This window comes from Aethalodelphis obliquidens, unplaced genomic scaffold, assembly GCF_003676395.1.
Source record: "Aethalodelphis obliquidens isolate GAN/ISIS:26980383/991018 unplaced genomic scaffold, ASM367639v1 scaffold100, whole genome shotgun sequence".
NCBI classification, from domain to species: Eukaryota; Metazoa; Chordata; class Mammalia; order Artiodactyla; family Delphinidae; genus Aethalodelphis; species Aethalodelphis obliquidens.
In genome coordinates, this window is record NW_020838044.1 from 220691 (window position 1) to 242333 (window position 21643).

Consider the following 21643-nt stretch of genomic DNA (forward strand, 5'->3'; position numbering starts at 1 on the left):
TTACTTTTTTCATGTGGTCATTCGATTTTTTTCCCATTATTCTCACAAGATTGCTCTTGGCAGTATAGTTAAGGATCTATTGATATTAGCATTCAAAAACAAATCTATCTCTTGTCGTTTATAACTTGGTCATACCAATTCATTTACCTCAAAATTTTGGCATCATTCTTCTTCCCTGACTGAACTTTTGCCATAAACTTTCATCACATTAGTTATGTAATGCTAGGAAAAATAATTCACAATCTCAGTTCATGGTACCCTTGTTTCTTTTTTTTTACACTTGTTCTCAGAAAATAAAATGGATGAATTTAAAACAGTAAATGAATAATCTGTAATATTAATTAAAACATTTTTAGGTAGTTAAGCATTCTGTCAAAAGGAAGTCTAAGAGTTCTCATCAGAAAATTTTCAAGAACCAAAATCTACTTGTGTTTTGAGAGAATTTTTTCAAGCAGTTTGCTACCTCGTCTATACAAGAGGCTGGTTATGTCCTTAGGAGTCACTTCCAAATCATAGGACTTATTTATTCTTCACGTCATCAGTAACCCTAAAAATTGCCAAATGCCCACAATACAGTAAAAATGCAATGTATTCATTTTTAGATACATTTCCATTTTGATGGATTTGGGAGATTTAGGGTTATTTTGAAATTATATACTTCCTTCTTAAACTATGAAAAAGAGGCTTCTCATCATTATTTTGGAAATATGAAAGCAATGAGTGGCAGCAAGTTAATGGCTTCAGTATTCAAGTTTAAAGCAACTTAACTTACCTTCAACTTAACATCCTGTGAATTACACTTCTTCTCTTCTACTTAACGTAAGCAGAGACATCATCCTTCCACACTCTAAAAACCTCATTGCCCACCCGTACCTCTGTGAGTCTTTCCTTTGTTTGCAGTCTGTGAATAAACTGGCCTGCTTTGTCTTGACTAAGCTAGGCCAGACATAGGCTAGCCTTTTGACTAGAGCATTTAAACATTGTAGGTTGATTTAAGAGGCATAAAAATGTATAACCAGCAACATCATTGGCACAAAGGAATTGCCCGGTTGAACAGGTTGGAGATGTATCTGAAACAGACCTTAATAGGCTAGAGTGATATTCAAAAGATCTGACTAGTTAGGGACACCTGGTGTAAAAAGCAAGCACTGCATAGAAATGAGTGACTGGACACAGATAAAAGGTCTAATGCATTAGTGATAGGTAGCAGGAATCCAGGGAAAGAGGGGTGAATGAGAGCATAGAACTTTAGATTAACCAGAGGCCTACATGGAACAAAACAATTAGCATGCTAGAAGATAAAACCAGATAAGACGATCCATGTGGGATCACACGGCATACCAAGCAGCACAGCCAGTGACAAGAAACGTTTTCGTTTGAATCAAGGTCTTAGCTTTGGCCTCAGGACAAGTATGAATGTAAATTTGTGGGGTGGCCTGTTCACCCTTCTGTGCTCTTTTATGGGGAGCACATGGGAGTCATTCATCCTTCTGATCCTTGGAGTGAAATAGCCTGGATAGGAGCTAAATCCAAGAAACAGTTCAGCTTAAGATCTTGAAGGTTTTAAACTTCAAATGTGATATAGCTCCAAAACAAACAGAGCTGGAGACAGCCCCACTTGGCGCCGCATCTCCAGGTAGGTTTCTATGGGTATTTCCCTCCCAATCGACCCAATTCCATGATTCCCCTCTTTCCCAGCTGCTCTCCTTAGCTCCATGACAAAAGGAACAGAAACAAAAGGTGTTAAAAGCTAAGCTAAGGGACTTGTCTGAAGCCACTACTTGGAGTTAGTAATGAAACTCAGATTTGTTTCAGTTCTATTCTCAGGACCGATTTAACTCTTACATGATCTTAGGAATGCAGAAACTGCTAGAAGAAACATCATGAAGAATTTCCTCTTATGTACCAGAAAATAGTATAGATGCTTAGAATACAAAGACAAAAGATGGCCGAGTGCACAAAGTGATGTCTGCTACCCTCAGGAAGTAATGTTTATAGATTGCCCACCTGCTCTGCACAAAGCACCACGTTGCTCAGTGCAGACAATGAAACGAGGCACAAGACAACAATAGCCCTGCCCTCACATTGCTTATGCTTTAGTTGGGGAAATAAGAAATACACATGAAAAAGGAGTGTTTGTTGCAGGTTTTGAAGAGTCAAATAAAACTTAACATTTACTGAGGGACTTTATGTCGTGCATTGTTGCAATTGCCTTATATGTCTTAATTAATTTATTTAATCAACACAACAGTCCTATGAGGTTATCTCCATTTTATAAACGAAGCAAAGGTAGGTCGAGTGATTTGCATGGGCTCACCCAGCTAGTGTTTGGTGGAACCAAGATGTAAACCCAGGCCATCCAAATTATATTTACCTTTATATCTATGTCCAGATCTAGATCCAGATCATCTGCCATAAAGTTTGAAAGGTAGAACTGGTGTCTGAAGGCTGGAAGAGTCAGAGAAGCCATGGGTGTTGTCCATGAGTTAGACATTCAAAAATACGTGGGGAGTTTAGGGAAGGACAGGCCAGAAGCAGAGGCACATCTCAGAGACCAGGATACAGCAGTCGAGGGACAGGAAGGCACCAGGCACTGACAGTGCTTTGGTGTCAGAGTAGTTTAAGTTCTAGTCCTACTGCTGTGCTCAGTCACTGGTGGGGCTTGGATAAGATCCACAGGTTTCCTATAAAATGGAAATGGTAATAATAATAAGAAGTACCTATCCTGCCAGTTTAGTGGAAATATTCTCCAAGATGACATGTAAAAGTGTCTAGCCTCTTATTTATAATTTATTTTAATTTTGTGTGTGTATGTGTGTGTGTGTTTAAAATAGTGAATAGATTAGCCAGGAGTAGCAAGTTCATACTGGGGAGTGAAAGCAGACAGTGGGGAGATTCTGATCTCCCCACATTGTGGAGGATTCTGACTTCAGAATTATCCATTTAGCAAGCATTGAAGGCTGTGAGTGAGAACTCAATCTGGCTATACCACTTCTGTGCAATAGAAGTGCTATAAATAAATAAATCCCTTTGATTTAGGGGATAGAGAGTAAACACCATGGGAAAGTATTCTAGAAGAAATGAAGCAATGGATACGGAATATGTGAATTTTTTCTATAAAATTCACTTGTTCATTCACTCAAAAATACTCGTACTCATTGGATATTGGATACTAGGCACTCTTCAGGGCTTGCACATACAACTGGGAACAACACAGTCAAAATCCTTATCTTCGCAGAGCTTATATTCTATAATAACTCTTTATTAATATAAAGATTATATATATTCAAAGATAAGAATTCGAGATGTCAAAGAAAGTGAAGTGTGTTAGAACAAGATATTTTCAAAGCACATCATATGATTTCTCTTTAACCAGCCACCCAAATCTTATTCATCCCTGCTTCATCTAACCTTGCTATGCCTTAGTCTGCTTCAAACAGAAGCACTAACATCTTTTTACTGTTTTAAATAATGTTCACAGCCTCCCAGTTGTATCCAAACCAATTTTTAATGTTTTGTTTTGGTTTTTTTTCTGCCACTCTATCTGAAAGCTCCCACACATTGCTTGCTAGCCTCTTGACGTCCATCTAACTAGCTCTCCTCTGTCCTGAGATACAACAGCCTTGCTCTTCTTAGGAAAAGCCTTAAAACACCCTTCTACGTACTTGCAGTGACTTCATTCCCTCCTTTTTATGTCATCTACTGTATAGATTTATTCTCATCTCTATACCATTTTCTTAATCAATTATGAAAGGATTCCTTTGAATGTTGAGAAAGGACTCTGAGTACCTCTTTCTAATGCCTCATGTTTGAAGTTTAGTTTCAGTAAAAGTTATGTTGCATAGAATTACTTAATGTTACTCCTGAGCTAGTCTAGCATCCCTGTCTTTTCTAAACACTTTCTTTAATAAGGACTTTTGTCTGTTTTCCTCTTCATTAAAGAAAACTAAATAAATTGCCGTTGTTTTTTCATGTAAGGGGCTATAGTATTGAAAGATGATATTTTTTCAAATCAAAGAGTATTTAAGCACCAAAGAAGCTGAAATTATTAATGATGAAAATGAACTGAAAGACACAAGAGCATCCACTTTGTGAAGTTACATTATCTAATGAGACATAAATACATGAAGCTATAAAAATAAACACTATTTCTGTGGCTCTTCCATTCTGTCTTTTTATTTTAGGACTTTGAGCAGTGCCTGGCACTTAAAAAAGCACTTCATAATAATCATTGAGTTGAATGATCTCTCATGCTCACAACAGCCCTGTAAAATGGCCTCTGTTACAGATAAAGAAACAGAGGCACAGAAATTCAGATTGGAGAGCCACGAGTGGTGATGTCAGTGTTCGAACCCAGACTTCTGGATACCACCACAGTAAATAATTAAGTACTAAACTTTGCAGTTCAAATTTTGACTGTCTCAGGAATTTAACAATGGGGAAAGACAATGTGAGTGGCAATGGTGCGTTGTGACTTTATTGAAAAGGTATGCTTATGACTTGTCTGTAATTGTAACCCCTTTGTCCTTTCCTAACCTCACTAATGTATTTTAGATTACTTAAATGTCTGGTCCCCAGTGCAGTGACAAATGCATTTTTGAAAATTAGCAGTCATTTTATTTGGATCCTGGCATCCCTAAATGACTCATCATCATTTTGCACATTCTCTTCATTCCATAATGTTGTTTTCCTCACCTTGAATTTATTGACACCAATTCATTTTGCCTTGACGTTGGCATTAACAGGGAAATGGCTTTGTTTCATCCTGACATTATAAAATCACCTCCCAAGACTTGGTTTGACATTGTCAGGAGGTGGTTATGGTGACAGCAAGGCCACAGAAGACCAGAGTGAGTTACAGTGATTCCCAGGGAAAAAAAATCATTAAGAAATTTACTGCTGTGTGATTTCAGTAGCTATTTTTCATACTTAAATATCCCTGCTGTTTAAAAATCCTAAGGGGGCTTAGACTGTATTTAGAACACTCCTGCCAAGTATATATAGGAAAAATTAAGTCTCTAAGGAGACATTTGGCTATAGCTCGACAAACAGGAACCCCAAATTATATTTTAGCTTTACAAAGTGCTCAAAGGCATTGAAATTCTGTCTCCAAAAAAAAGAAAAAAGAAAAAAACCCGCGCATGTGAATTAATGACACAATTATCTCCTTTCAGCCACAGACACTTGAATATCTTAATGCCGAATATCAAAGGCCTGTAGTATGGCTCTTCCTCCTCCTCAGAATGTGAACGGTTTTACAGATCTGTCTTCAGCATTGAATGGGGCTGTATGGATTGTCTTTTACAATTCTTAAAGAACACCAAGTCCTTTTTCTTGCATTCTTCTAAGTGCCATGATGATCTCTCACCTCCACCCCAGTGCCACATAGAACAGCTCCATCTGCACCTTCCTTTAGCCTGTTTTCCAAATTTAACTAGTCACGTTCCAATTAAAAGAAACATGTCACTAAGTTCCTTCAGGGCCATGTTTCTTTACCTTCATATTACCCACAATGCCGAGATTGTGAGAGGTAGTACGTTGTGACTAATGAAACATGAAGGGAATGCTTCTGATCTTTTAACTCATCTGCCTACCCTTGCTTCTTCCCCTCCCTCCATCCCTTCCCAAAGCATATATTGTATCATTAAAGGAAAAAACCCCAAACTAATCACCATTCTCTTCTAGCTAATATTCTTCATTATGGAATCACTTATGAGAAGCCCTGACAAATCATGACATACAAGCTGAGCTGCAATGTCAAAGCTGACCAGCGATTTTTCGGTGTGTCCCTAGATAGCTTCCTCCCATTCCCCGCCAAATATCTATCCCTTCCCTTAACTCCAGAGCATGAGTTAACCCCAGCTTAACTCTGCCTCTCATGCTCAGCAGAAACCTTACCTCCCACTCCACGGAAACTGAAAGGAGGCCACCAAGGAAAAGTTCCTTCTACTTCCTGCTCTCCAACCTATGAGCTGTATATCTACTTGTATTGATAGCAGTCTACTAATAATAGATTTGTATCCACCACTCAGAAGGAGGCAGAGAACAAAGGATGAATTTTATTTACTTGCTTAATAAATATTTATCAGGCATCTATTTGTGCCAGGGACAGGACTGAATATTCATGATACAGCCACAATGAACAGGTCACAGATATAGTGCAGACATGTACAAGTGTAGCAGGTATGAGTCTCCCACAAACTCAAGTAGTATGAAATATGCTTTCTTTAGGTTAAATCTGACTATGAGCCCCTCTACTGGAAAGGTGGTGGAAAATTCAATTACAGTCCTCACTATGGCTTGATCTTCAAATGTAAAAATGTCCCCTCATTTTGCATCAGTCTGCACTAGTTCAAAATGAGATGGCCCTTGGGCTACAGATCACTTTAGCTCAGGAGACCCTACTGGTTCCCTTCACACCTGAGGCTGTACAGTGTTCTGCAAGGCAATGAATCCTAGCGTCTAAGTCTCTCTTATGAGTATAGGATTGTGTATGATTATAGGATTGTGTATGAGTGTAGGATTGTGTATGAGTGTAGAATTGTGTATGAGTATAGGATTGTGTATGAGTATAGGACTGTGTATGAGTATAGGATTGTGTATGATTATAGGATTATGCCTTTCCTGAGATAGTTTTTGTAGACATTTAAGATAATTGGTAGTTTGACTAGAAATACATATTAATAACAAGTACTGAACTGTGGCAAAATGTGGTCACATGATTCATTTATTGAAATTACCTTTATCATCTCAGTAAAAGATACTTTTATTTTCTCAAGTAAAATTCTTTTTATTAACACTTTTAATATTTTCAAAGGACTATACATTTATTCCAGGCAATTTGGAAAGAGTAAAATGTATAAAGATGAAAATTAAAGTTACTGAAATCACTTGCACACCTACCAGCCAGAGATGAACACTGGTCACATTTCGTTAGACTCTGTCCCAGTACTTTCTCTAAAGTTTATTTTACAAAAGGTACGTGGAAAGGTATATGTCTGTACTTTTGGGGATCACACTAGATAAATATTTGTATTGCTTTCTCTTCTGACATAATGACATGTACTTTGAAATGGTGGTTTATACCCTGATGTATGTTGCCATCGTGTGTGACTATGCCTCCCAATGAATGCCATCTTTCGCCATGGGCAAAAGAGTAGAGGTTGCACCTTTTTATTAAACTAGACAAGTGCATTTTCTGATACCAGATGAGAAACTCTGTGATTTCTCAGCACCGCTTTTATGAGCCCCTTGCCTGCATCTGTGTCTGAAGGTGTTGACCTAAATAGGATTTCAATACATCATTAAAGATCGCTTTAGGAAAGGTGCCCAGCCTTTGGCTTGTGGGATTCTCAACGAATTAATTATTGCTCAACATCAGCAAAGGTTTTTTTTCAGTTTGCAACAGCTAAAAACTCGGGGGGTGTTTGGGCAGTGCCTCTAGCTCCTGCATTCGAGTCACCTGTTATTGCATTCACGCTAGCTGGGTTACTGCATACTACGGGCATAGGCTCCTTCAAATGAATATGTCTTTCTTATGATGTTTTGAGTAGAATTTCCTTTGATTGGACAAGAGCAAGTGTCACTCCCATAATCAGTGCTTTGTTATTAGATGAATAAGAATAGAATGGCTGCTCTCTAATGTCAGAACCTGCTGTACTAGATTACCCAGACATGTCTGACCACCTGCTGACAGCTCCACATTGTTCCCTTCGGCCCCTTTAGTTCTGCTTCTTGGCCTCATTACACTGAAACAAAGTAGGCTGGATGCTGTCACACGGGGATCATGCCACCGGCATCACTGTCCCATGATGGATACAGGCACAGACAGGAGTATAGGTTGAGAGCAGGAAAGCAAGGATGTTTTCACTTAATGGCTCCCAGGTTTCAGTCTAGATAGATACCGTATCCCCTGCTTTACCATCGCAGAAGCTAAAGGTTGGCCAAGGGGCAGTACCCCCCTGGTATTCTGAAAACACACCTTATGTACTCTGATTCGTACAGGAGAATGCTCATTAAATGCAAGTATACAAGTCACCTTTGAGAAAACAGGCACTGCTGGTCCAATCTGACCTTGCAAGTACACAGCAGTTGAATTCAAATATTCAGTAACTGCATGTTTGACCCCGTGCTGTCTCAAGATTCATATCTACGGAGGACATATACAGATGATGTCTTTGAGTGAGGACATTTACTTCCTTTTCACTTCAAGTACCTTGCATTAGAATCGTAGTGATTAATTCATTATCCTGGCAGATGTAAAACTAAGCACCCTGCTCTTCCACTCTGAGCTTCTAGCATTAGGAGAGATTGGGAAGGTATTGAACATTAACAAAGTATACTTAGGTTGTGTTTTATATTTTTTAAAGCACCACCACGTAATTCTTCTTGAAGCTCCCAACAACTGTGAGGTCGGTGAATAGGACAAGTGTTATTATCCTTGCTTTAGAAGTGAGGCAAGAGAGGCAAAAGAGGTTAAACGATTTCCCCGAGTTCACCCAGCCCATTAACCACAGAGACCAGACTTGAATCACAAGTTCTTCACCTAATTCTCTTCATACCACCTCATGCTTTTAGTGAGGAGAAAAACTATCTCTGTTCAGTGGAGCACCAGCAGGCAAAACCGATCAAGACAAACAGCCACCTACGTCATCACCAGGACTACAATACTGGAGAAGTCCAACTGTTATCATGCATTTGACGAAAAAGAGAAAGAATTCCTCACTCTTTGCCTTTTAAGATGATAGGCTTTCCATGAGAAATATTCATGCACATCACAGAGCTCAAGAGAACTTTAGAAACACCTACTTCAAACTCTTTCTCTAACTTTATAGCTGTCACTAGAATGTGAGCCCCACAGAAGCATCTGCATGGCCCGTCTGGCTCACACTGTGGGCCCAGCATCTAGAACAGTACCTGATTGGATGATGGATGGATGGATGGATGGATGGATGAATGGATGGATGTCACTAAGTGGTTTCGTGTTATGTCCAAGGCCTTACAGCAAAGTGATGACTAGAACTCAGGTTTTATGACGCTTAATCAGTGTTTTTTACCACTAAGCCATATCCCCAATCATGGCCAGACATAAGTAAGAAAAGATAGGAGAAATGTACCTAGAATTCCCCAAAAGGCCATTAGACAACAGTCTATAAAGTTTCTTCTATATACTAGGAGCTAACCTATAGGTTCACTTTTACCTCTCACATCTCACAACTTAGTAAAACAGCCGCCAAGGCTGAATAAATGGGTCATAATCACAGCTCTTCATCTCCCTGCCACAGACTCTCAAATGCCTAAATCAGAACTGAATGTTGCACACATGCCTTTGTTATTAGCCTGTTTCGTGGAGGTTATTTGCTCTTTGACGTTTCTCTGAAAAGGACGGGAACATTTGGAACATCTTTCCCTCAGCAATCCTAGGCTTGTTTCAGGTGGTGAAGGTAGAGGTCACTTTATTAATACAGCCATCAAGGAAGGCTGTCATGGTAACACATTGCCTCGATTCCTTGAAGTGCAGGAGACAAAGCCAAAAAGAGAAACTTTGAAGTCTATAAATACAGACCCAGCATTGCTCAAGCCTAGCAGCTCACTGACAGGGCAAACCTAAATGTATAGCTTTGAACAAGACCCAAAGAGAAGAAAGAAACCTTCCCTGTGGTAATGTAATGGGTTATCATGACTATAACAGGAATAAGTGACCCTTCAGGTCATAAAAGAAAAGAAGAATAGAACAAGTAGCTATACTAAGTCCTGGCTTGTGCCCTCTTTGCACATTTTGGTTCCCTCTCTAAGTCTGCTTTTCCATACCTTCCAGAAAGGACTAATAGAGGGAAAAGGAATCAAGGTCTTATAATTCACATTTTGACAATAGTTTGCAGTTTAGGAAGAGGCAAAAATGAATGGCAATCAAGAAACTTACAAAAAAAAGTTGAAGGAGCAAATGATTTAGCCACATCCCTGTGACTCTCATTATCCAACCTAGAAGAAAAATAAAAAGAAGTGAAAGAAGGAGGAAGAAATGCTGCTTGTCCCTATTCTTTCACTGTGAAAATTCCTAGTGTTTTTATAAACTTGTAGCAACTGTGGGAGTTTATTTGTCTACTATGGTGTCTTGCTTACTGAAGCTATGATCAGAGCTTGCTGACTTCAGCCTTTGCATCAGGGTTCCACACTTCATCTTTTTGCAACATAACTCTGTTTGGGTCTAACATTAATACTATAACCTTATCTATCAAGGGCCACAGATTATCTTGGTTTGAAAGCATTCCTAATTTTGAAACATCATGGGATTATAGGATATATCGTGTGATATTGGACACACCATAATGAATTTATTTCTATCAATAGTAAAATGATCCTTTAGAATATAGTCAAGCTATTACCAAAGTAGTATTAGCTTTTTCTGTATCTAAGGATTGTATTTTATTATAATAAAAAGAATTGTGTCTAGCAAATAACAATTTGTATCCAATACTAGATCAAGTTTTGTGTAAGAGATTTAAAAATGAACCTTCGCTATTTATTGAGACAGCACATTGTTAATTTGTCAAAAGCAACGTAGAAATAATCGGGACATGCTTAATGTAAGTACTTAACAAAATAAGGTCAGCGTTTTCAGTTTGAGGCAAATCCACACTGAAGCGCACCAAATAAAGAAGTGATAACTGCGAAGTGCTTATTGGGTAGAAATCCCTAGTTGGATTTTTAATCTGCAATGCTATGCAAGATGAAATGGAGATAATGCCAGGATTTTGTAAATGGGTGTTTATCCTCATGCCAGTTCTATCAACTGGTGGTAAATGCCTGAAACTGTTACCAAGTCCAAGCTCATACTGCTTGCTACACAACAGGCCAATAAATCGAGAGAGGAGCTGTTGGGGCAAGGAATAGCAACTTTATTCAGAAAGCTAGCAAACTGAAAAGATGGTGGACTCATGCCCCAAAGAACCATCCTGCCTGTGTTAGAATTCCGGCTTCTTTTATTCTAAAAGGGGAGGGAGTAAAGTCAAATATTTCCTGGTTCTGGTCGGCCTCTGGAACGGATGTGTTAGTTTCTTCCTCCCTGCGGTCATTCACAGGTGGGCCTGATGTTTCCTGCGAGCTAAACAAAGGTATTTTAGCTTAACGCTCATTACCTGGGAGGCAGGGTTCCCAGAGATGGGCCATTATGTATAACTTCAGCTTATAGGCGACATCCCTTTAGTGATTAGCTTGTAATAGAATACAAAATGTTCTTATTACAAAACCTTGTGTTGAAAGGAATTCTGAAGTTTAGTGCAAGAGAATGCCATGATTAAGTAGCTATGTTTTCTACATAGAGGAAGAGGAAATCAAAGCATATGCAACATATTTGCCTTTCCCAAGCTAGACCTTGATATTTTTGGTATTTTATGTATGAGCTGATTTGTATTTGGAGCTCTGCCAGAATGTGTTGGAACTCTAGAAGATGTGAAATTTAATGCTATCAACAAAGCCCTCCGCCCAGTGTGGTATGAAAACAGATCAGTTGGTCAATACAAATGAAAGTCTACTGAGGAGCTACAGAGGAGTTACTTATGTTGTCTTGGGGAGCGTAGAATGCATTTCACACTGTGCAGCACATTCACTGCATTTCTCCTGACTGTTCTCTTCTATGTGAAGAGCAGTAATCTGTAAATTGGGAGACCTGGATGCTAGATCTAGAGCTACCCTTGTTTTCGGTTTCCTCGTCTAGAGCTTGTCTAGATAGTTTTTGAAGTTTCCTCAAGCTTTGATTTTACTACTTCTATCAGAGCAAGGTAGGATTAATTACATGACAAGGGTGATTTTGGTTCCTCTTTAATTGTGAGCAATACTAAGTGGTCTGTCTTAGACCATTTAGATCCCAGTCTTCTGATTTAACTCCCCCAGGAAGATAATTTGCTCTTAAATTTCAGCTTTGAGTACTACGTTCGTCTTAAGTCCTATGGTTCTACACCTGAAAACTCACTCTCTCTGATCTAAAGTCACCAAGGCCTCTTCATTCTCCTTTCCCCAATATACATAAGGACAACTGCCTATCTTCTTTGCTGTGGCTGATACCCTGATCCAGACCTTCAACCTTTTATCACCAACATTAATTGAGGAGTAATTCTTTGTTTGGCAGGGGAGGAGGCTGCCCTGTTTATTGCAGGATATTTAGTAGCATCTCTACCCACTAGATGCCAGTAGCATGCCCTCCCCCGAGGTGTGACAACCAAACACATCTCCAGACATTGTCAAATGGCCCCTGGAAGACAAAATTCATCCACTGTTGAAAACTACTACTTTAGACTGACAACCAAAGACCTCTATTAAATGTTAATTCCTCAAATTCCTCCAATCCTTTCTCTATTCTAAAATCCCTTCTGCCAGATTCTATCAAGAGCATGCAGTGCTTATTTTGCGTATTTCCTTTATCCAGCTCAAAGTGCCCTTCCTCTCATACTCTTCCCGTCTATTTATTCCTAGATACAGCCAACCACAGCAGGAAGACTTCTATGATTAATTTTATAACTTCATTTCATCACTGCATTTTGTTGAGATCTTTTTTTCTCAGCATCATTCCTGGTCTTTCTTTCTCTGCCTATGGCTTAAATGCTGATGTTCTTCAGGGTTCTGGCTGCAGTCTTCATTTTGACTTAGTCTATATTCTAGCAGGATGAGGTCTTCTATTCCTTTCTCTTCACTTTTTGTAACAATGACCACCATCACCCCTGCTCCAAATCTGTATCTCCAAGATGAACTACCTCCTGAACTGTTAACTAGTTTTTCCAGCTAATAACAAGACCCCTGCAGAAGAGCCTATAGATCCTTCCAAGTCAATAGGTCCAAAAAAAGTTTATTTTCTTTTCTGACCAAACATTTCCTCCAATCTTCTTTTCTTAATGAATTGCATTATGATGCATCCAAATGCCAAAAACAGGAACCTCAGACTCTCTCTTACCTATTTCAAATAACCTGTCTCCAAATCTGTTCCTTCTTCCTTCTCCCCATTGCTCTAACCCAGACCAAGCCTATTCTATTGAAGTATCTGGTCACCTTGCCTCCAGCCTGTCCTTTCTCAGGTCTAGCTTCACCTTTTCTCCCCCTTTAAATCACCACCCTGCCCATAGGTCTTTGACAGCTTCCCACTGCCTATTATCTAAACTCTGTAGAATGTTACGTAGAACCTTCAGATCCAGGCCATGCCATTCCTTCCTCATTCATCATTCACCAACATTTTCCATGTGTCTCCCAGGCTCCAGTGAGAAAACTGAACCCACACTATGTGTTTCAACGGAGAGAGAGAATTTACTAAGGGGAATGGTTAAACAGGTGCTTTAGAATTTAAACATGAGAAGAGGACACTGAAATAACACAGAGATAGTAACTGTGTAAGTAGGGAGCAGTTATCTCTCGGGCTGAGGAATTACAGGAAAGAGGATGGGGTTATTAGAAACTAACAGTCTGCGTATGGACACCAAGGGGGGAAAGCAGTGGGGGGGGTACCGCAGGGGGGTGGTGGGATGAATTGGGAGATTGGGATTGACATATATACACTAATATGTACAAAATAGATAACTAATAAGAACCTGCTGTATAATAAATAAATAAAATTTAAAAAGGAAAACAAAACAACAACCACAAAAGACCTCATGGATAATCCTCTCACTTCTATCTATAAGTGATTTATCAATAAATAACCACTGATTAATGATTAAAAAGAGAAAGAAACTAACAGTTTGGAGGAGAGACCCCACAGATGTGGGACCTGTACCTCTTAGGAGGGGTAATACCTGGCTACTGCTATTACCTCTGAAATGCTAGGCAGGGGCCCCTTGGAGCTGGGGCTCAAACCTCTAGAGAAGGAATGCTGCCAGGTTAGTGTAGAAACCTCTAAGGGTGAGATTGAAACTGGTTCTGAAAAGGCTGAGCCCCAGAACCAACTGCTGCTTTTGGGATGTAGGGCCATTGGTGGGGCAATACTCTTAGGAAGAGCCATGAATCAGGAAAAGGGAAATCTCTGCTTCCTTCCTCCTACCTTCTCTGTTCCCTCTAGTGCGCCCTGTTGGCAGAAACCAGGAGACAGCTTGCAGGGTTTCAGCCTCAACACCAGAAGGAAAGGTGGATTTAGAGTTGAGAGACAAGTGGTTAATAACCAGCACAATGTATTTTCACGTCTTCTTGCCTTTACTGATACAGTTTCCCCACCCATAATGTTCTTTCTACCAATATCTGCCTGATGCATGTCATTGTTCAAATACAATCTCCTTTCTATAGTCTTCTCTAGTCTTCCCCCAAATAATTATTTATACCAGCATCTGAGTTCCCCTAACAGTTGGCAAATACTTCCTTTATAGTATTTTTTTAATATTGTATCATAATTACTTCTGTGTATGTTCATTTGTTTGTTTTCTGCAAAACTGTGAGCTCCTTTAGAGCAGGCAGAGTTACAACCAGACAGTCTAGCAGGGCACCTGGCACACAGCAGATGTTGATCGAGCTGGATGGAAATGATAAAAGCATTTTAATGAAATTAATATTAGATTATTTCTTGTATATATTTTATCTTCCCAACCAGATGTGAACCTTATAAGAGCAGAGATCATGGTTTCTATTTCTTTTATTTTTTTCATGGTGGTCAGTACAAGGTTTCATATGCTGAAGAAGAGCTCAGTGATATTTGTTAACCCCCTAGTTTATTCATTAAGCACCACAAATTTGATTCAAAATGACATGAAGGTGGAGCATAAGTTTATGAATAGCAGGTAAGATTTGTAGTTAGGTTTAGATGTACTTCTAGCACATGATTCCAACAGAGAGATCGGTGCATATGGTAAAGTTCTGTATTTGTTGAATAGCACAATCAAGAGACCAAATGTAGTGTGTCTTAAAGTGAACTCTAGAGTAATTAAATATATTCCAGGTTTCATTTTTTCTGCTTATCTCTTACAGAAAACATATTACCCCAACTGATGTGATTATTAATCCTGGGTTACATCTGGTCCTTGAATATTTATTAAATTTCTCACAGTCATCAACATCAAGTAGTAGATTATTTAAATGTAGGAAAGGTATTGAATTTTAACTTAATCACAAGCTTCTTGAAAAAAAGAAACCTCTGTTCAACAACTGATTTACATTCAGGTCCAAGAAGAAGAAAAATAGCTTTTTTTTTTTCTTAAGGGGAGTGATATTTAATTAACTATCGATTCCTTCTCAATTATTCAAGGCAAGCAATTATCGATATTGATGGAAACAATACTTCCCTATGTGTAGTGCCCAAATGAAAGGAAATATCCCATTCAGCTATCTGCTGCCTGGAACAAGAAATGCTGAGAATCTTTAACTTTAAATGGAAACAGTTATTTGGATCTGTTTATTCCATGTTGCCCCAATTAAACAGATATTTCCTAAAGTGTAAGCAAAACAAAATCCTGAAAACCTATGTATGCTTTCCAAATGAACAACCACCAAAAAAAGAGGCTTTTTGTCAGTTTTGACCATGAATTTAACCACTCTACCCTCGTACACTTTGCCTCAAAGCTACAGATCTTGACATTTTAAACCATGACTCATGAAATACTATAATTTGGGTCTAATATTCATGGTTTCTAAGCCACCCAATGAGAAGTAGCTTACATAATCATTAGAACCCCTGGAACACTACCTTGTATATCAATATTTTGAGCCTGAAGGATTTATAGGCCTTAATAGTCACTTCTAACATTTACAGATAGCAAATGTGGGTACATTTGTTAATTATACCAATCCATTATGCAACTATATTAGAGGTCGCCAAGGAATTGTTGTGGAAGGTGGGAAAATAGGGCCCTGTTTAGAGCACTTTGTTATTAACCCTGTGAGCATCCACCACCATCTTTTTTCAGCTCATTTGCACACAGAGCATTAGCACGTTTGCATTTAAGAAGCTTCTTTTGAAGGTGACATACTATTGAACATAATTAATGGACAAGGCAATATTCTCTATTGAATTATTACTTGGGAGATGAGGGTTTTTTAAATACTTTACACTTGATAGTAATAGTATGTGTGTGTGTGTGTGTGTGTGTTTAATTCATGTGGTATCCCTGGGGAAATTTGACTATGACATTTTTAAAAAATGAAGAATGTTATAATTTATAAGAAGCTACTTTTTCTGCTCTGTGCCCTGCCCCCCCCACCCCTTCCAGAGTGGTTCTAGATATTAAGTGCTTAAGCAGCATATGTTGCTGGGAAGTGTTCTTGGCTTTTTTGCTCTTTGGTGTTGTTTTAATTTCTCTGTGTTCTATTTATCATTCTGCTAAATCAGTGAAACCTTGATTATCTAAAATAATAGAAGACATTGAATTAATGAGGATAACTAGTTTTTTGAATGAATAAGAAATGATTAGAGATGCAAGTTACATGACAGGGACTGTGAATGAATTTTAGTATCTGAAATTGCTTGCTTGATTTATTCCAACTGATTCTGTAAATTGATGGACACAGTGAAATTTTGATAATCAGGGTTTCACCATTGCATTTATTATTATTCCTGGAAATCAAGGTAACCTTGGACTCTACTTGCTATATTTACAAGGCAATAAATATCCTAATAGGCTATTAGGGGCAGATGGGACTGCTCTTCCTCACATTCCTCCCATGAAAAGCTTTCTCTCTTCGGATCTGCCTGTTGCCTCACCGGGAGCATGCTGCCTGCCCCCTGCCCTGTGCTTGTCCGTGGGTTCCTCCTGCCTTCCTGCATGCAGCCCTGGAATCACCTGCAGGGAGAATGGCCCACCCCTTAGAGGTTCTCGGTCATTTTAGCAATACTGCTTTGCATTTTAATTCCATTCATCTGGCCTCAAAGTTCTGCATTCTTGTATCAGGCACTATCCTTGAAACACCCTGGAGGTCACAACAGGTCCCAGTTCCATGAAGAGAAGATACTGCCAAACCAGGAGTATCACATTGCTTTGTATTTGATAGCCTGAAATGGACAATGATAATATCCAAGATTGCAGCAAAAATCTATATGAAAAGAATTAATATGATCAAAACAAAGGCAGCAGACTACATTTGTTTGGAAATTGGAGTCACATGCTTAGTTTGCGGAGGGGAGGGGGGAGCACAAGATCGATAAGAGAGTTTTTTAAAGCTGAAAACATGATGTAGCAGATGAACTTAAATTGATTCTGCTTCTCCTCCCCGCGCCCCCCTCCCTCGTTCTGCAGCGAATGTCTGCGACAACGAGCTCCTGCACTGCCAGAACGGAGGGACGTGCCACAACAACGTGCGCTGCCTGTGCCCCGCCGCGTACACGGGCATCCTGTGCGAGAAGCTGCGGTGTGAGGAATCGGGCAGCTGCGGCTCCGACTCGGGCCAGGGCGCGCCCTCGCGCGGCTCCCCCGCGCTGCTGCTGCCGCTGGCCGCTCTGCTGGGGACAGCCGGCCCCCTGGCGATCTAGGCGGCGCATCCAGCCACCAGATGGGTCCGGCCGTGGGGAAGCAAACACAGCCCCAGCATTTGCTACTAACATAGGAAACCCACCCTCAGACCCCCCCACTCAAACACAGTGTACAAACTAAGAAGGCCCAACTGAACTAAGCCATATATAACAGCCGTGGACAGCACACCGGAGTCAAGACTGGTAATTTCTGACTCCAGAGGCGTTGGCAGCTGTTGATAGTATCCCTGCAAATCACATTGCCCGCTGCAGAGCTTATCGCCGATTGGAAAGGCTGTGACAGCCCCCCGAAAGGAACGACAGAAAAACAACAGCAAATCAACCAACCTGAAAACATTGGCTACTCGTACGTGGTGTGCCCCACGCACCACCCGGCCCCGTGTGTGAACCAGCCAAACTGAAGCATCCTTTGCTGGCAGTGCATTGTGGGTCTAAGGAAGTGTGTTACAAGCTGCCATATTGGCCTGCTTCGGTCCCTGAACCCCTTCCAACCTGTGCTTTGGTGAACGTTGCTCTGTAACCCTCGTTGGTTGAAAGATTTCTTTGTCTGGTGTTAGTAATGCACATGTGTAACAGCCCCCCTTCAAAAGCTCAAGCCAGTCGTACCCCGTATATCTTAGCAGCACTGGGTCCACCCAGTGCTAGCACACATCCACTGTCCAAGAGTGGCTGTAGGAAAAAAGAGAAAGTGTATCTATCCTTTTGTATTCAAATGAAGTTATTTTTCTTGAAATACTGTAATATGTAGATTTTTTGTATTCTTGCCAATTTGTGTTACCAGACAATCTGTTAATGTATCTAATTCAAATCAGCAAAGACTGACATTTTATTTTGTCCTCTTTCCTTCTGTTTTGTTTCATTGTGCAGAGATTTCTCTGTAAGGGCAACGAACTTGCTGGCATCAAAGAATATCAGTTTACATATATAACAAGTGTAATAAGATTCCACCAAAGGACATTCTAAGTGTTTTCTTGTTGCTTTAACACTGGAAGATTTAAAGAATAAAAATTCCCGCATAAACGATTTCAGGAATTTGTATTGCGATTTCTTAAGATGAAAGGAGCAGCCACCAAGCAGATTCACACTCGCTTTACTGATTTCTGTGTGGACTGAATACACTCAGCTGATGAATTTAGTAACCAGAAAGGTGGATTGGTGTTCACTAGCTTGGACAACTTCTGCAGAATATGAGACTATTTCTACTTGGGAAAAATTATAACAGAAAAAAAAAAATCTAAGTGATTGCCAAGATTAGGCCAAAGCCTGTTGGCAGAGTACTAAGAGACTTTTATTTTTAAGTCATGCTATTTTCACAGATTGATGTGATCATGTGACTCTAGGGATGTTGATCTATGTATCTTTCCAATTACAGTGTTTACATGGAGTATCATAAGAGGCAACCTGGGGAACCAGGAAAGTCGCAGGGAAATTGAGTGATTAGCAATTTGACTTTGAATATATTCAGACTAAGTATTTACAGAAATATCAAAATATACAGCAGCAAGTAGACATAACTGCTGTTCCTGAGAATAAAGTTTGTTTTAAGTACTGCCCAAGGTGTAATCAATTCTTGTTTCTGCCTTTTATTAGGCCAATTACTGTGCAAAACAGCAAGGCAGGGAGAGGAGGGGAGAAGCACTGCAAAGTTTCAAAGTGACTAAAACAGTGTGTATTCCATTCCCAGCACACTGTTGTCCTACAGGTTACAAATGTGTTCGCAGCAGCATCTTCTGGCATCAAAAACAATTAACAGACCAAGCCAGAGTCTGAAGGACAGCGAAGTCTTACATGACTTGGTAGAGCAATAGCCTATGATGGTGTTAGGTCAGAAGCCCACTTCCAGTCTGAATTCTTCACCCTCCTGCCACTCTTTGCTGAAATTGGGGTAGGGGGAGTCTTCTGATAAATATCCTCGGTAAACACTAGACTAAGGAACAGCGTGTCTTATTGGTTTTGTTCCCAGAAAAACCAATTCAAAGAAGGCAATAAAAGGTAAACAGGTAACGCCTGTGCTGCCTGCCATCCCACGTCTAAGTCGATTGAATGTTTGTTATTCAAACCCACAGTCTCTTTTGATGTAAGAAATAAGAAAAGATAGAAATAAATTAGAGCTCTGGCTTAGTGCCGGCGTGGCCAACCAGAAACTGGAGATTTACATTAGAAGCATAAACAGCAAATTATATTTCAGGCTCACCAAAGACTACACGTGAAAATGCCGATAACATACAGTTTGAGATTACTTATAATGAGGTGGATTTCTAATATTAAAATTGGAGTTGTCTTATAGTTTATTAGCACAAACCAAAGGTAGACTGTGTTATTTCCAGCAATGATGCACTTTATCATTACCCACTCATGGTTTTGTCCCTATGCTCAGGAATCAGACTGCACATTTCAATACATGGTATTTGAAAGCTAATTCTAACATTTAATGAAGGCCTGATCTAAATGAATTCATCTGCCTTTTATCTTTATGAAGCTATAAGAATCTAAATTAATGAGGCATATCTTGCATTCAGTGTATTTATATATAGTTTTCTGAATTTCCTAAAGTGATGTGACCTGCTTTTAATAAATTCACTTTTAGGTATATAACAAATGGAAATGAAATGTTCTTTTTAATCTGGATTCTCAAATTCTTCTAAAGGGTGTATTACTTTGGTGAAACCCCAAATCAGTAGATTTTATTCATCTGCTGTTTTGTAGCATTCTTGCAAAGCTGGTTCCATCTACAATATTATGTCTAAGGACAGGATTGGGGTGAAAAGTGGATACTAAGTTGTTCACATATTTAAGGTTCTAATTCTTGCTTTGTCTCTACTTGGATTAGCCCTTAGGATTGGTTAATCTATCAACTTTACCACAAATACAATTTCTTCCATCAACACTTCTGATGAACATAAAACTTCAAAGAAATCTTCGTCCCAAGGTTCAGCTATATAGAAAGTGTTGGTATTTATAGGAACGTAATTAGACTGCCCTGTGATGATGTGGGATTGATTCATTTCTGAGCCTGGGCACAGGGTAGAGGGGGAACTTTAGTCCCAGAAAGGAGCAGCCCTTGCTTAGTGGGGCCCATTCTGACCCTCCTCCCATTTTGTCTCAGTAGCCAGGAACCTAGAATTCTGTCCTCCACCTACTTTTAGGGTATATACGCCTCTTCTGAGGGTCCAAACTCCTGAAGGCAGGCAGCATAATGAGTGCACATCCTTGAGTGCAAGAGGTGGCAAAGGGTGAATATGTATGCATAGATGAGTGACTTGGGCCTGGGAGTATATGCTGGGGAATTCACACGCGAGTGAGAAGAGGCTCCTTGAAGTGAAACCCAGAGCTCAGGGATAGAAAAGAAGGGGCTAAGGGGTGGGAGAGAGAGTAGGGCTGCCTTAGGGCCAGGGTCCAGTACAGAACTCTGAGCAGTCTAAAAGATTCTAAACCTATACCTGGGTTTCCGATTGTTATGAAGGTATTTGTGTTAAAACAGCAGAATGGAACATAGTGTTATTTAACACTATGTTAGCTTGATGTATAACTTTTAAATATTTAGACATGTGGCCTATGGGCTTCCATTGGTACTTTTGTCCTGGCCCCTGCCTGGTGGGTCTGCCTGGAGATGAACACTGCATGAGGTGCCCTTGAGTCAAATGACTAAATGGGTCAAATCACTTACCCAGGTACAGGGTTGGGAGAAGGCATACCGGTCACAGTTCAACAATTCCTATAGTTAATGCTCCACTTCACTTTTTCTCCAACCTGTGGCCTTACTGAATATAAGAACGTTTGGAGGGACTGGGGGCAGCTGTGAGGAAACCCTGAAATCAGATCTTTTGTCCCATCATCTTCACTCTCCGCCATCAATAATCCAGTATTTTGGGGATGTAAGGACCCCATATTCTGAGATGGGATGCTCTGTGTTATACGGGAAATGGGTTGTTGCACTTCACCTGTTGTTAAATACTAAATAAAATACCTATTTAACAGTTTATCTGCTCAGAGAGTTACACGGAATATGTGAGAACTTTGAACTACATGTTCTATATATTTGTTATGCATTGAATTCTATCTGTTTATGATCTGATGCAATTTAGAACTTCAGCTTCTGAACTAGAATTTCTTACCCACCATTTTGATTCCCAGTCTTTACCAAGAAAGATGACAATGGTGACAGCCACTAAGCTGCATCTTAGAACAATCTGAATAACTAGGTAAAACTCT

At 39.7% G+C, this 21643-nt stretch overlaps 1 protein-coding gene across 2 annotated transcripts in view; it reads left to right on the top strand.

Moving 5' to 3' along the window:
- The window catches only part of NTNG1 (netrin G1), a 162599-nt gene extending 141190 nt beyond the window's left edge, over positions 1 to 21409 (top strand). The window contains exon 5 of one of the 2 annotated variants that reach the window (XM_027096233.1): positions 17199 to 18983. In XM_027096233.1, coding sequence (XP_026952034.1) covers positions 17199 to 17431 — 233 coding nt within the window. In that variant the 3' untranslated portion in view covers positions 17432 to 18983. Of the gene's footprint in view, positions 1 to 17198 lie in introns of both variants that reach the window. The other variant, XM_027096234.1, reaches the window with a different exon arrangement.
- Positions 21410 to 21643: the final 234 nt, after the last annotated feature.